The sequence below is a fragment of the Anomalospiza imberbis genome, chromosome 3, assembly GCF_031753505.1.
Source record: "Anomalospiza imberbis isolate Cuckoo-Finch-1a 21T00152 chromosome 3, ASM3175350v1, whole genome shotgun sequence".
NCBI classification, from domain to species: Eukaryota; Metazoa; Chordata; class Aves; order Passeriformes; family Viduidae; genus Anomalospiza; species Anomalospiza imberbis.
Window position 1 is genome coordinate 52543681 of NC_089683.1, and position 16579 is coordinate 52560259.

At 44.1% G+C, this 16579-nt stretch overlaps 1 protein-coding gene across 1 annotated transcript in view; it reads left to right on the top strand.

Moving 5' to 3' along the window:
- Nucleotides 1-7324: 7324 nt before the first annotated feature.
- The window catches only part of RNF217 (ring finger protein 217), a 66244-nt gene continuing 56989 nt past the window's right edge, over nt 7325-16579 (top strand). The window contains exon 1 of the mRNA XM_068184380.1: nt 7325-8081. Coding sequence (XP_068040481.1) covers nt 7446-8081 — 636 coding nt within the window. The 5' untranslated portion in view covers nt 7325-7445. The remainder of the gene's footprint in view (nt 8082-16579) is intronic.

The window sequence follows — 16579 nt, forward strand, 5'->3', positions numbered from 1 at the left end:
TGTTACATTTTTTCCCCCAAGTCAGGCTTCCCTAGGATAAGAAGGTTACTGATGCCCTTTTATTACACCAGGGATTGTTCTGACATTTCCATCCAGGACTTAATCTGCAAACCACACAGCTAACCTTGTTGTTAGGGCATGATGTAGCAACGTTGTGTCTAAAATGGCTACTAAGAAACAACTTCTGAAGGGAGAGTGCAAACCATTTTTCACCTATATTTATCAGGCTCCTAGCTGAACTTCTCTTTCAAAACAGCTTTGCATTGCAGTCTGTAGATTGTTCTAGTTGGCCAGCATCTCTAATAGTATCATTAGGGCCTGTTTTCAAACAAGACATGTTTGATAACAGAATATAGGAAAAGACTTATAGGAACAGTTTTTTCGACATTGCTGAGTACTACGTGCAAAAAGATTCACAAGGTTGTGTGCAGACTCATTACTCATGCATGAACAAGAGTGTGTCTTCAGTTGTATACAGCAATTCCTAAGGTAAAATACGTGCCATTTACCAACAACTTTTTCAATGTATGCAATGAAGGCTTCAAGAATCAACCTTTAGATTAAAGCGTGGACAAGCCAAGAATGCTCCATAAAAACAAACAGCCCATAGCAAAAATATTTAAATTACCTTTCAAGGAATAATTTAACTGATTCCTTGTTAATTGCTGTGTCTGAGCAGCAATTCAGAAAAGACATGGCTCCTGACATTGCTTTGTGTCACACACTGGATCTGTGTAGCAGCAATTATTAAGTTTTCAGTATTAAGTTTTGTTAAGGCAATTTGCTGTCTTGCCTGTTTCCATTTTTGATGCTTCTCAATCCCCACTGCAGTCAAGCTATCTATAGAATAGTCAATCGAGCATATAATCAATATATCACCACTTTAATTCTGCAGACTCATAATTCAGACTCCTTTTTTCCATCCAGTTGAGAAAATTTTCTAATCATGGCACCTCCACAGTGAAGCCAGCTCTACAGGCTGGAAAGCACAGGGACTTGCAAATTAGGGACAAAGCCATAAAGTAAATCCGTATTTTGACCTGTGATGTTATGAAACCAGCATCATCTCACTCTGCAGAATGACTTAGTGAGTGTAGTCAGACATTACTTCTTGTGGCAGTAACAAAAATTAATTTGTGGAGAGAAATTACAGTATTTCGATCCTGCTAGTGCATTAGGTTTTATTCCGGCCTTTCTTTCCTTGGTGTAACTATCATGCATATCCTACTAAATACCCATTTTGGAATACTAGATAAAATCCCACTGGAAATCTGGACACATGATCTGAGCAAGGGAACATGTTTAGTTCCCTGCATTCTTACACAAAAAGAGCATGAGGCTGAAGGTGAGTTAAGTTCCTGGTGTTAGCTTATGCAAATAAAACCGTCACAGTGCACACAGTGCTATTCAGTAATGACTACAGCCCAGCAGAAAAATTCTTGTGACTGTGGTGTTCTGCAGTCAAATGAATTAAAAATAGAGAGAAGTATCTGAACATATGTAATTTTACTTTTAACTATAAAATGTGCTATTAATGAGCGAATTTCACATGGCACTCTGGATGAGGAAATGACTGTGTTTTGTCTGTAATACAGTAGTAGTACCTCCAGCATCAGCCAAGACCAGAGGATTCACTGGGTTACACAGTGCTGCAGCTGCCAACACTCCTTGTCACATATGGCTTACAGTCTAAATAATGGAGACAGGCAAAGGGTAAAAGGGGAAAGAGAGATATAGGAGTATCTCATCCAAGGTCACACGACTGGTCAGTAACAGAGCTGAGATTAGAAAAGGGGCCCCCCAGGTCCCCACTCCTGTGCCCTCACCACAAGAACTCACTGCACATCCCTGCCTGGCTGGCAAAAGCAGCTCCACTTGTTACAGCAGCTTCCTGTGCAGACGTGGTGAGTCTCCATGGAGTCACAAAGCGTGTAATGGGAGTCTCTGCTGATAACAGTGGGGGTTGTTGAATTACAGAGATGAATTTAAGGAGGTCTTCAAAAGTATTCTGAAATTTGGCTTTAAGAAGCAAAGCAGCATAATTAAAAAATAACTAGTTTGAATAGCTCTGTGTATCCCCAACATCTGATCAGGTTAATTACTTAATTTCGCTGCTTTTTTTTTTTTTTCTGAAATCCCTTTAAATTATTTGCATTGTAAAAAAACCCTCTAGTACAAAATGAGAAAAGCACAATTTGATAATCCAGTAATAAGGGTAGACAATTGTTTTAACAAATGTTCAACTGCTTTTCAGGCCTGAAGCTAAGAAGGAAAAGATAGCAATTTGCACATCAGAGAATGACTCACAATATTTTCAAAAACAAGATGCTAAGTCTTTATTCTACAAAACATTCTATTTGTGTGTCCTTCTGCATAGTTAATTAAAGCAATAATAGCTATAAAATATACTGCCCTTCAGCAGAATTTACTCTCATTGTGGTATTGTCAGGTAATCCTGTGGCCAACTACTACTACAAAAATAAATTGAAAGAAATACTAATAAAAATAATGCATTGATGAAGGATTCTTTGATAGAATCTTAAAATGCTGATGTAATTTAGCATGGTCTCATGGCTGTACTGCAGCTGATGGTGGTAAATAACTCCTGCTTCCCCAAAATGACTGCATTGCACCCAGGCTGTGCATCGAGGCATTTCATTCCAGATTAATGCTGATAAATTATTTGGGTGTTGCCTTTTGTTAAGGAAAAAAAAAAACAGTGATTGTGGGATACATGGAGTGTAGCTTGAGTCCGGTGTGCTTCTGGGACTAATAGTGAATAAGTTCACTTGGGAAAGCAAGCCATGGTCATGAGATTCCTAGCTCAGTTTCTCAGTTTTAACCTCAAGAACTTGAAAATATATACTCCTGCTCTACAAAAAGTAAGTTTCCTACTTCACTCAAATGGTTCTTTGCATTTGTTGAAGATGAAAGTGATTCCTGATTAATGAACCTGGATGACATAAGGGACATAATGTGGTCAGAAAATCTTGGGAAAATAAAAGATTTGAATGATGAGGAGAGGGAAGTAATTTCCATCAGCTTAAGTTTCTGGTTGGTCTAGCCTTCAGTGGGAAACTGGATTCAGCAATATCCAGAACAAAAAGAAAGGCGTGAGTCTCTCTACAAAGCTGTATGCTAAATACAGATCTTTGTGACAATTTTAGGAAGTGAAGATGAGATAGGAAAAAGGATAAACATACTAAAAATTAGTGATGCAGGCAGAAAACCAAGAAAATAAAAACAGCGTTTCAAGTGAAAAAAGGACTTTGAAGAAGTGTGTAGAATAAATAATTCCAAAACAAGAGAAGCAATTAAGGAGGATGCATCAAGATTTAAGTGCCCTTTAAAATATGACTTGAGACATTGATAAGATCTGTTTGGAAAGATGCATAAATTCTAGAAAACATTTTCTCTCCTTAGCCCAGATGTGGGCAGTAAGTACCATAGGTAGTACAAAGGGTTTGATCTGTTTAAGCTATGTGTAAAATACACAGTTATGTTTTGAAGGTTGTTTCCATAGTGCTAGCTAAAAATAATGGCACAGACTGTTTTCAAAAAAAAATATTGTAACAAGTAAACAAGGCACACAGTCATTCTTCCTGATCTAATTAGGATGCTCATCAGAAATTATTCTAGTGCATGCCTTTTTCTAACCTACACTTTCTGTAAAATATACGTGAATCTTCCACCTCACAAGATGAACACAAGCCCAAGAATCCCCCTCAAAATGTAAGTTCTGCACCCAATGACCCAGTACCATACTGCCAGTTACTTACTACATAGAAAAAGAAGGCTTCACATTTCCTCAGAGGCTATCAGCATAAACCCAGAAGAATGAATGTTAATTACTTATCCTAAAAACATTAATTATTTTTAGTAAAAGTAATTTTCAAGAAGTCTCAGGAATTACAGCCCTGGGAAATTAAATCCTCTTTTCACATATAAGCATACAGACAGATAGATATATGACACAAACAGCACAGACTGCTTTAGCTCTGTTGTATTGCTGAAAGTATCTAATCAGTTTTGTAATTCATTATAGAACTGCTTTCGTGACTGTGTGTAGCAATGAGTTCTGCAGTTTGCCTATATGCTGCATAGCCCAGTACTCTCTATTGCTGAAATTTTATGTTATCTTGTGCTCTTTGATTAAAGGAAAGAAAGGAAGGAACTGAGAGGAAACAAGGACGGAGATTCTCAGGCAATACTCTGGAAAATCTTACAAATTTGGAAAAAATGTAATTAATTGATGCAAGAGCCATCACAACTTCTTTGTTCAGTGTGAATAATTAATAACAATAATAATAAAAACCCCAAAACAATCCCAAATTTGGGCATTACTAGAACAGTGGCAGCCAATTACTTTAATTGTTTGAAAATACAAGTGTCTCCCCTGGTTCTAAGCTGTGGAACCTTAAAATCAGGCATGAGTAAAAAGACCAGCCATAAACATACCTATTCAAACCAAGCCCTCCAATTTTTTCAACAGAGAAGAAAAGTATTATGGAATTTGCTACGTCCCCAAAGATAAGCAAATCCAGGTTCTGGTGGACAACATTGACTAGAGCTTTCCAAAACCAGGGATGTCTCACAAATAATTAATGCCCTGCCAGCTGCTTCTTCATACTTCATTTGCAGAGTTCAAATGTGTGAATCTCTGTGGAGTTTGACTTGGCAGTACATCACAGGGAGAAAAGCGATTTTTAAGCAACTAGGCTCAGTTCTACACAACTGTGCTCAAACATAATGAAGTTCTTGTAAATCAAACAGTTTGGTGATAAAAAGGTTTATCTCTGTAGGATAATTTATTTTAATCTGTTATTTTATGCAAATCCAGCAGTGCTGCTATCTTTCTAATATCTTCCGTAAGGCTAGACATGCTTTACAAAGAGTGTAAAATGTGTGGATCTAAAATCACATTTTAAACCAAGAAATCACATTTTTAAACCAAGACTCATTCTGGATGCAAATCTGACTCATGGTTTCTCAAAACCTGGGCAACAGCCAGCCTAAGACACATCATGCAGCCTGTCAACAGCAGCCTCTTTGGGATCCACACATTCATCCCCTGCTTCGTGCACCCAGGCACCAACCAGCAGTGCAACAGAACCAGTCACTGACCACTCCTTCTCCCACCAGCTCTCCTGCAGAATAAGCAAGGGTCATGCAACACAAAATCTTATTCTGTCAGATTGTTGGGCGCTGGTGGGAGGCTAGGGTGGTCTTTTTGGGAAAATTCTCCCTTAATGTCATTCAAATATGAGTCTGTGTGAAGGCACAGTGGGAAAGGCCATCAGTACATACTAGCAGGTCATGTTATGATTACCTCAAGCCTATATTTTTTTCTGTCTACTACTGTATAATTTCATACTTTTTCAATATGTCTGAGAGAAGATATACAGAATATGGCAAAGACTTGTTGCAAAGACTTGGTCAATATGTTTGTCAAAGAGTGGGAGAGCCCCCTTGGGGGCTGCTCACCAGCCAGGGCCGGGGTCAATCCTGCAATCCCAGACAATGGGGGACCCTGGGAACAGCTCGGCTGGCACATCTGCTCACTCTTCTCCACGAGAACCCATGGCTGGGGTCAGTGAACAGGCCACTGAACTACCCATCCTTGGACCATTGGCTGGTAGGGCACAGGCAATTCTGTAACTCCTATTTGCTTCATGCTTCCCCTCAGCTAAGTATGATTATCATTGCTATCCTGAATTCCCAAAGGACGCTTTTCCCCTGCTGTGCTTTAACACGCACATTTCCAAATAAACAGTGGAGCATTCTGGTTCTCGTAATGATGCTATCTTTCTAGCTTTAAGTTACAAGTTCTTAAGTGGTAGACCTGTAGGAAATTCTAATGTTTATTCAATCATTAGAAGTTCTATACTTCATATTTTCAAAGTAAGCTTTGGGATCATAATCCCTAAAGGCTCAAGTAAGAAAAGTTATACATATTGTTTAAAAGAAATACTTCCTCTACATTGTTTTCCTGGAGGGGTAACTGTAGTCTGACATTGCACAAATTGATACCCACCAAATTTCACATCTAATTGGGTCTGCAAGAAATTCAGCATTTTCAAGGCGAAGAGCCCCCCCAAGCCAGCAGCTGTTTCCAGTTGCTACACAGAGCCTGTGGTGCCTCCATTGCCAACCTTCAGCAGCCACCCTGTGTGGATTTCTGGGAGGCTCAGCTCCTTCCCAGAGTGCACATATACTTCAGTGCCGCACAGGAACCAAAAGCTGGACTGGCCACATACAGTGTCCTCGATGCCCTGCACTCTGGGACACTGTGGCTGAGCAGCTGTGCTGCTGAGCTCAAACAAAAGCCAGGCAAAGGCACAGAGCTGCTCTCTGCATGAGCCTGAGCTCATGAGCTCACTGGGGTTGAGGGTACTGCATGCACACAGACATGATGTTCCTGACTGTCATCTCCCGACTTGCAGACTCCTCCTCTCAACTCTAGTTAAGCCAAACACCATGTCCTCTCAAGCAGAGCAACTAATTAACCTCTGAGTAACACAACGTTCGTGATGGAAGCTGCACAATCCATATTAAGGTACTCAGTTGCTGCAGCATCAGTTCCATGACATCTTCCCTACATGATGATGTAAATGATGACACCAAGGCCTGGAGATACCATCTTCAAGCAGAGGCACTGGCATACTGGCCAACTCTCGAAGCAGAATGTGCATCCCCCTAATCCCCTTGAGTACATGAAGAAGAAAACACTGTTTTGGACCTCTGTGGATACTCCTGTTGTTAACAGTTTCAATTGTTTTTGTGAATGTCACTATATTGCCCTGATGTTAGTGAGTGGCTCTCACAGGGGAGTTGATGATGCTCAACACACTTTTTTTCCTTCAGGGATAATTTTTAATCGGACGCTCACAGTTTATTCAGAAGACATTACTCTGCGGCCGGGCCGCAGGTACCAGAGCACGGCGGAGGGAACCTGGGGATCACAACAACGGCTCGCGGTGCCGATGCCAGGCACTGGCGTGCGGGCAGCCACGCAATGTTTACGGCAGAGTGAGGGGCGCAGCCGAGGAGCCGCGTCAGCGCGGGCGGGGGCGGGCCGGGGCGAGGAAGGCGGGCGCGCCCGGCGGGGCGGCCGCCGCGGGCGGGGGGCGGTGACGTGCGGGGCGGGCCGGGCGCGCTGCCCCGCGGCACCGGGGGAGGCTGCCCGCGTCCTCCCCGGCATGGGGGTCGGGCTCGGGCCGGCACCCCGCGGGCGGCGCTGACCGGAGCGGCACCCGCCGCTGCCGCCGCTCCCTCCCCCGCGCCCGCAGCCCCTCGGCGGGGAGGCCGGGCGGCGGCGGCCGGCGCCCGCGGGCCGGCGGGCGAGCAGGCAGGCAGCGCAGGGTTCGGCGCAGCGGGGCTCGGGACCCGGAAGCAGAAGCGGGGCCGGGAGGCGGCTGGATGGGAAGGAGCGGCGGCGGGCTGCGATGGGAGAGCAGCAGAGCTCGCTGAGCACCCCGCGAGGGGCCGCCGCGCCGCCGAGCCCGGCCGGGGACCCGCGGGAGCCCGGCCCGGACGAACCGCCTTCGCCGCGAGAGGCGGTCCCGGGCGGCGGGGCGGCCGGGCCGGGGAGAGGCGAGGAGCTGCTGCCGACCGCCGCCGTCCCCGAGCGGCGAGGAGCCGAAGGGGAGGCGGAGGCGGCGGCCGGGCCGGAGCAGCCGCCGGGCTCGGGGGAGCCGGCGGCCCCGGCGGAGGAGGGGCCGGAGGGAGGCAGCGGTCGCCGCCGCCCCCCCCGGCGGCACGTGTACTGCACCGTCTACTGCGTGGAGAACGACCGGCCGGTGGCGGCCCCCGGCTCCCCCCGCGGCGGCCCGGGCGTGGGGCAGCCCCCCGCGCGGCGCGGGGTGGTGTCGGGCGACGACCCGCTGTCGTCCGGCGGCAGCATCGAGGTGGTGGACTTGTACCTGCTGCCCGAGCCCTTCTCCGGGCTGATCGCGGGCGAGTTCGGGCCGCTGCTGGTGCTGAGCTGCCGCGTGTGCCTGGAGGAGAAGCCCATCAAGCCCCTGTCCTGCTGCAAGAAGGCGGTGTGCGAGGAGTGCCTCCGGCGGTACCTCAGCTCCCAGGTACTTCCCAGCGGGTGCAGCCGGGGTGTGCTGGGGGGCCTGTGGCCGCAGCATGCTCGGGCAGCCTGGCGGGCTGAGCGCTGCTCCGGGCCCGGCGAGCCGGGCAGGGCCACGGAGTGCGGAGTGAGAAGAAGCCTTTCCCGTCCGGTACGGAACGCGTTCGGCCGCCACCTGCGTGCGAGCTGCGGATTCAGCGACCGCCCGTTCTCGAAGCGCTGCTCTGCGCGTTCGTACGCGGCTGGTCGGGCTGGTCGCTAATGCGTCTTTAGGTTCTTCCAGTCTTTATAAGAATTTTCGCTTTGAAATCTCAAACTCTTGCTGTTACCTGACCGGCGGCACCAGTTTTCTTTTAAGAGGAGGCCAAGGAGCGATAAGGAGCAGAGTTTGGGAGCGTTGGCAGCCGCCTCCGAAGCGGCTCCTGGAGCCGGGGGTTTTGCCCGCTGCCGCTTTATGTTCGGGCCCTTGGTGCAGCCGCTCGGCCTGCTCCTCGCAGGACACATCGCGTTTGGTGTTATGCTAGATTAAAAGTGTGTTTGTGTGACTGTTGGTGAACAATTGCAGTTAACAACAGTAAACAATAACTACTTTGGAGGAAAACATTTGAAAGCACAGCTTTTAAATCCTGAGCAGGCGACTGCTTATCCTGGCCGATAGCTGGCATATATGATGCTTACATGTTCGTCGTTGTTTTGTCAGTCAGAGCTGCTGTTTCAAACCGAAATCAGCAGCTTGATAACTAAGCTCTGTCTTGGCTAATGCAATCTATAGTTAATTTAGCTCTACAGAATATTTGTGTGGTCATACCCTAAACTACCCTGTGACTACCCTAGTGTAGTAATACCCTAAACACGAAGAACAATGGGAGAAGTATGGTGTATGTGGGAAAAACAAAACCAACTAAACCCTTTGCTTACCGCCTTTATGCTTTTATTCAGCAGAAGCATTTAGGATGTGCCTGGTGGAAATGTGCTAGTTTGGTGGTGGAATGATTTTTTACACCTGTTGGGGGTTCATGCAGTGCTGGGGCAGTTTGTCCTCCTGCTGGGCTGTGTTTGTAGGGAAGGAATGGATCATTACAGCTACCCCTGCACTCCATAAATAGTTGACAGGCTTCTTCTGGCCAGAGTACATTTCACTGTTTGGAAATTGCACGTGTTACCAGAAGTCAAGTACATGCTCCTCTCTGGGCCCTGGTGGCCTATGTAGCATTTGCTGGTGCTGGTACCGGTACCATTTGTTCTGGCTAATAGTAAACTCAGTAGCATTTTCGTTATCTTGTTTGGATATGTTTAGATAATAGCGAATGGCTTTACTTGGGAACTGATGGATTGGATGGCCAGAGTTAATGTTTTCTGTGTTTCCTGTAACACTGAAACTCAGGAACACTTAATAAGCCTTCTCGAGACTTCATGCACAGAATGATTTGATTTGTAGGTAAGTGGTAGACTGCAAATTCTCACTAAGTTTTTAGATTATATTGTCAGTGCACATTTGTGCCTTTTTGATAATCTGCCACCAAGGTCATATGTGAGAATATTGACTTTCATTTAAGCTGGAAATTGACAAGTATTGTGATGTCACAGTGATCTTCCCCATGTTCTGCAGGTGCCTGCAGTTTACAGTGATGTAATGGAACTTACATGGTCTGATATCTAAAGCCATACTGAAGAACTCTTCTGTCTGGTTTAGGCTGAACCCTTGGAGAAGGAAACAGCAGCTTGGTGGCTGAAATAGCCGGCTGGCCTAGGAAGCAGGTACATGTGCTATGAATTGGGTTTAGCATTGGCCAGGTGTTGGATGTGTGTGCAGGAATGCCCTTCAAGGAAGCCACTACTATTGCTAAGCACCTGCAAAGCTGCTCCCAGCAGCTGTTGAAAGGTATCCATATGGCACATAGCCATATGGGTACTTAACTCCTGTACTTTAAAGGTGGGGCAGGGATACTGATCATGAGGAGTGAGATTCACATACCACTTCTGTGGACATGTTGTTACAAATGCTGTTATGACCAGGCAGAATTTTAGCTGCTTGATAAATTTGTTAGGGAAAAGTGAAACAAAATGCAACCAATAACAGTCCAATGTGTCCTTCCCTTATCTTCCTTTTTGAAAAGGACAAGAAAGTGTTATTTCTTCAAGAAGAACAAGAAGTGATCTGTCTTTCCTTTGTGCTTTGGAAGGACCCTGTGAGTCATCCTGGGGAGAGAGAAAGGCATCTCCATGTCAGTTATATGAGGAGAATTTCTGGGAAGGATGTGTGAAATGCCAGTATAGGTTAGAAATCAAGTTACCTTTCATCTTTGAGACTTTGCATTTTTATAGGAAATTAAAAAGAAAATTTATGAGAAAGGTATAAATGCTGAAAAGCTGGTTTTGTTTGAAAATGTTAAAAGGTCTTGCTTTGGGATATGATCAGCCTGATTTAAGAATGTACCTAAGATTGAAAACAAACAAAAAACTACTGAAAAACAAAACCCCAAACAGCGTTGTGAATAGTTTAGGTCTGGTTTTCTTGTCAGAGAAATAGTAATCTCTGCCCTGGCTGACTCTACATCTCTGAAGGAGTAGTCTCTCATGCTGAAAATGTGGAATATATTGGCAGAAGTATAGCACTTAAAGTAATTTGTGTAGCCTTTGATGTCTGTGTGTGTTCTCTCCCTGAAGAAAGCTGTATTCTTCATGATAGCTTCATTGTGATTCCTGAAATGATGTTTAATGGAGTAGCAAAGCAAAATCTCTGTTAATGCACCCTGCTTTCTTCTATGCAAATATATGAGAGCATCAGAACTTCTGCCTTCAAGCCCTTTATAGATCAGAAAATCAACTGAAGTTTCAGGCATTCTTAAAAGGAATGCCAGATGAAAATACTCCAACTGCAGAGTTGTTGCTTATCGTGCTGGAAAATGAGGGTAACATTTGAAGGTCCTTAGAGGTCAAGTCCAGTCTTTCTTATCACTGGCACCTTGCTGCATAATCCCTTTCAAAGGCTTAGTGCTGGAGGAGAAGTTTAGCAGGCGAGCCTGGAATGCCCAGGCTGATCTGGAGCCTGACTTTGGAAAATCACGTAATGTTACTTCTGCCTCATTTAGCTATTCTCTTTCACATGCGAGTCACAGAGCACTTGGGACTCTTCAGGGTCTGAGTATGACCAGTTGATCTACCATTCACAAAAAAATGTTGTGACCATATGTTTGGACTCAAAGAAATTGATGTTATGGTAATTGATAGGTATGGGTGATGGGTTGTCATGGAAGAGGTTGTGGCTTTTGCAGCTCAGGATCTGGTGTGGATCCCACAGAGCCTGACTCAGGTCCCAGCAAGCCCTTTCTCCAGGAGTTGAGACAGCCCAGAGAGGTTGTTTGTTATGCTTAATGGGTGAGGTTGAATAGTTTGATTGTCTGAAAGGCCAGTATTCTCCCTCCATGGACTTTAAGGTATATGTTGAGTGAGGTTGGGATCAAAAGTGTGGAAGAACCATTTCCCCTTCACCTGGAAGCTGCGGGTTTCTGCACTCTTTCATCCAGGATACAGACTTGGGACAGGGAAGCAAAAACCAGGACACTTAATCTCACAGGTGTAATATTGCATCCGTATCTCCTTCACCTCCCATCTTTCTCTCCATTAAACATGGCGCCAAACCCAGGTTATTTCAGAAACTGTGCATACCGAGGTTTGCTAAAAAAGTGATTCACTTCCTAACCACTCTTGGCTGCTTGTTTTTTTATGTCAGAGGGAGCATTTCCCTTTTCCTATAAAATGGCTGCAAAAGTTTTATTGAAACCTCAGTGCCTGCTTTTTCTACATGCAAATAGGGAAACTTGATAATCCAGTTTTGATCCTGTGCTCATTAGTGATGCTTTATTTTGTAAATCATGTAACTCTGTTAGAGTAGTCATTCTTATAGTAAAATACTTCAGGTGAGTTAATTTAAGCACCATGCTGTATTCTTCATCAGATTTTATGGTGCTTTAATTATAGGAACTCTAATGAGATTAGTAGCCATGAGTAAATCAGAAGGGATAGTTGCCGGTGGGGAAGGACTGCATCTGACAGCGTTTTGTGCATGGTTAGCTTTGGTGGGACAAGAATCCTGCTTTCTTCTGAACATGAAATATATAGATCATCCTCCCTCTGCTCAGGACCTCAGTCCTTTTGTCCCTGAGTTTTTGTTTTTTTTTTGACCCTTCTCTTTTCTGTGCATAATTTTTTTTCTGAAAGAACTGGAGAAAAAAAAAAGCTGCTAACTGTTACAGTCAGGATTTTTGTGGGGAATGTGATTATAAACATGCATAGTGAAGAGGAAAATTGAGGAGCAGTCTGCATCACATAAAACTAGTACTGGCTTGGAGCTGGAGGGCCTTGACACCTTGTGTCTCGTCAGGTGTCTGGTAGTATCACATAGATGATAAATCTTCAGAGCTGTAGTCTGCTGATGAAAACCAGCCAGCAGAAATGTAGGCACCAAGTGCTGAATCATCTGATGGTTAATGAGCTGCTTGTGCCCTGAGTCAAACCAGAGCTCAGAAAGGCCACTGTCATTCAGTGCAGAAGCAGCTCTGTGTTTGCAAGGGTAATTAATCTAAAACCTTGCTCTAGCACCAGCTACTGAGTTGCTGGGACAGCTGCACACTGCTTACCAGGAGGTGATGGCAGGGTGAGGAACCACCCCTCCAGCAAGAATGCAGAAGTTTCAAAAGGAGGAAGAGTGGTGCAGGAGGAGAAAAGAACTTGCTGGTTTAAAAGCTTTCTAAACCAAATCAGCAGCCTCAGCCTCTGTAAGCTGGCTGTGTTCCCGAGGAGAAGAAGGCAGATAGACTTGGTCCATCAGATGCAAGCAGCCTGTAAGCTGCTGGAGCACCTAAACTACTTCTCTGACATTTTCAGCAAGCGACTTCTGAAAGTTGGTCGTGTTCTCCTGATGTGTTGTATGCATTACCAGCATCAAAATGCTGCTGCGTATGCAAATGTCACAGTGCAGGATGATACCCAAGTACCCCTAAGATTGTGAGAGTTAGTCTTTCAAGTTGACAAGATACATGGCAGACTTTAAGTCCATCTTATATGCTTCTTGGTGAAACCAGTTTGTGCCAAAACTTAAGTTTGGAACAGTTTACAAAATCCAGCATTGATGAAAGTGCTTTGAAATTAATTTTAAAGTAAACTAGTTTTGAGAAATGATCTTGAATGATAATACTGCCTGGTTATCCCACTGTGTGTAGGCCTAGGTACTCTGTCAGCATATGAGCACTGCATGTGTTATGTTTGTTCCTTGTGCAGGAGTAGCTTCAAGCTCACTCTACGTGGCTAGCTATGACTTCCTCTTGTTTGGATAAGTCTTTGGCAGGTGTAGAGCTGGAATTGTGGCTGTTATTTCTTAGCCATGCTGTTGTGAAGTGAAGCGTAAGACAGTGGCTGTTCTTACAGCTAAGAACATTTTCAGTAAAACTCTGGGATCTAATATGCTGAGAATAGAAAAGATGCTGTCACGTTTGAACAGTTGCAGGAAGGGTTTTGCTGATGGAAAAAGGCCTGAGTTCCTGAGTGGAGGATAAATGGCATCATGAAATTGTTGATGTTGGTAGCAAGTGGTATGGGTAAATGGAGGGTCCAACGGTGATATCGTGACTCAGCTGATGTTGGTAGTAAAGTTGATTTTGAGGCATAAAGTTTTCCTATGAATGGGAAATTGCAGTGGGAGATGGAGAACCAGTTTTGTTTTAGCTGGGGTTGAGACTTAATTATGAAAATGTGTTATTTCTGTGAAGCAGAAGCCCTCCTTGTCAGCTGTCTCTCACAGCCAGTGTGTTGCACCTTGCTGGTCTGTGGGTGGTGTTGACACTGGAGACCACAGACAGGCTGAGCCATCAGGAGATCATCTGCTGCATGCCCTCCCTCCCACTGCTCCCACCAGCTCTTCACAGGTGCTACCAGGCACAGGTATGGAATCAGTCCAGGGAATGTAAAATAAATGAGTTGAAAACTGAACTGTTGCTGTGTAGTTGCCCAAACAAAAAGAAATGAAGGAGTTAAATGAGGGTTGGGAAGGCCTTCAGCTCACCTCTGCCCCATAACTGCTTCTCCACCCAGAGCAACTGTTCTTCCAACTGCTCTGGGGCCTCTTGGCCCTTCATTCCTCTTTTCTTCTTGTACAAATATCTTGCTTCCTGCTGTCTAAACCAGCCAGGCTCGAGGAAAGTATGTATTTTAAATGGCTAGGATGTCAGTACATTGTCAAAATGATTAAGAGGTGTAAGGGATGTAATTTCTTTAAAAGAATTCAAACTGGAGGCTTCCCCCTGAAAGAAGTACATTACTTACCCACCCAGGCTCATCTTTCTGTATGCTTTATCTGCTTGTGCTTATGTTTCTCTTGCTCCTTTTTTTATCAAGTACTTTTTTGATTAATTATATTTTAAAAGTAAAAAAGTTCTTGTCTATAGGATTTTATTAGCCAAATACTACTCTTTCTACACTAGAAAAAGTGACTAATTTGCCTAGTGGTGAAGAGGCTATTTAATTTTTGGGTCCATTTTTAAGTACTTGAAAAATTTTGGTAAGGCAAAGAAATTAATTTTACTTGGAAGTTAAAAATTAGAGTGAAACATTCAAGACTTTACTCAGAAGAAAATTTTATGGATTTCAGTGTGGAAGGTCAGAAGTTTAACAGTAGTTTAGGCCGGATTTGGAATTAAATCAGAAATGGCTTAGATTCCATGTTCAAGTCCACGTTTACCTTAGACACTACCTCACTGCTTTGATTTGAGATTGAGGTATCTTTTCATTGACAGCCTTGTTGGGATGTACTGTTGCTCTCATTTACTTATTAATTGTGAGAAAGGATGTGCAGTTTCAAGATTAAAATTCCATGAAAAGGTAAAGAAATTTCCAAGTCTATCACACTTCCATTTCCTTACGATCTTGCTAAGTGGACCGCAGAGGACTCATTTTTCCCAGTGATGTTTAAGATTTTGCACTGAAAAATAGAAGGGGCAAACTTTTATTTTCTCAAGTTTAGTCATTCTGATGCCATTGTGTGTTGTTTTTTACCACTAACATGATATGGATGGCAGCAAAGGCAGGTACCTCTCTGGTTTACTTGGTTTGGCTTCCTGATCTTGTAGGAATGGTGATGTATCAGCTTGGGGGTGTGGGATGGGGATCTGAGTGACTCTATCCCTTTAACTTGTAGGAAAGGGAAGTCCTATCCAAACTATTTCAGCTGTGACATGGCTCTGTGGGGTTGCTCACACAATACAAGGAAGGAAGAAAAGGGAGAAGAAGATTGTTGGGATGGAAAGGGCATGATGATCATGTAGGAATTGGTTTGCTCCAGAAGGTGGACTTGCTCAGGGTAAGCTTTCATAAAACAAAAGGGAATTGTGAAGACTGACAGCCTCCATATAGGGTGGATCCTTGGCCTCTATTTAAAGCTGCAGCTGAATACTGGCCAGTTATTCTGGTAAATGGTGGCCAGAAAGTGAAATAGGACTAGCTCTTTTTCTGGTTTCCTGTTGGATGGAGGTAGGCAGGAAATAAATCTAGCCTTAAAAAAGAAAAAAAAATAGTAAGGATTCTAAACACAGTTTAAAGTATAGAACTTCCAGGAAAATAATGGGTTAGTGTTTTACTGAGCTGCTGGAAGACTTCTCTACCCCATTGGCAGCAGGGTGGGTAGAGTAGGTAGGTAAAGTGTCCCATCTGTGACACGATTACAGAGTGCCTATGAGGTGCCATTTCCCTGCAGAAGCAAAAAGAATATAGGGTCCTTCACTGTAGTCAGTACTATTGCTGCTGTAGCAGGGCAGAGAAATGTGGGGAAGGGCTTCTTAACCTTTCAGCCATTTTAATGTTGTTCACTATGAGAATGTTTACTGGGGAGAGGACATCTTATGTCTTTGCATTCCAGTGCACCTGTGCAGTGCCGGGTAAAGTTTGTCCGCTTAGAAACCTCACAGGAGCAAGCATATAAATTGCTCAGTGCTTTTTTACATGTGTGTGCAGTTCAGTTGTGCAATAGCTTGGAAACTCTGTTTAGTTAACTTTATGGCATTAGCATGCAGGTTAAAAATGGGAAAGAATGCGCAACTTCAGACTTTTTTGGAATGGACGGATCTGCAGAAGAGCAAAGATAGCCCACAGTATGTAGATGCCTAGTGTTGCATACCAAGTACAAAATGTGCATGTTAATATGGGGTTTTTTTTTGTGATTAACTAATCCATATGGAGGTTAGAAAATGAGTTGTGAAGCACTGGAGTTCAGTCTAAGCGTTGTTTCTGTTAAGACATTTATGCATATTGACATAGACAGGTGCACCTAGACCTCAAAGTGGCCAAAGTGAAATACAGTATTAAAATCTGGATATTTCAAAGTAGTCACATATCTGGTGGCCCCCATTTAGCTTACATAAGGGAAGTGGAATTCAAGCAGACTCACAAATTTTCACTCATTTGTATAATGGAAAGTAAATTCAGCCTTGCTTTTGTTGTATTTCTTAGTAA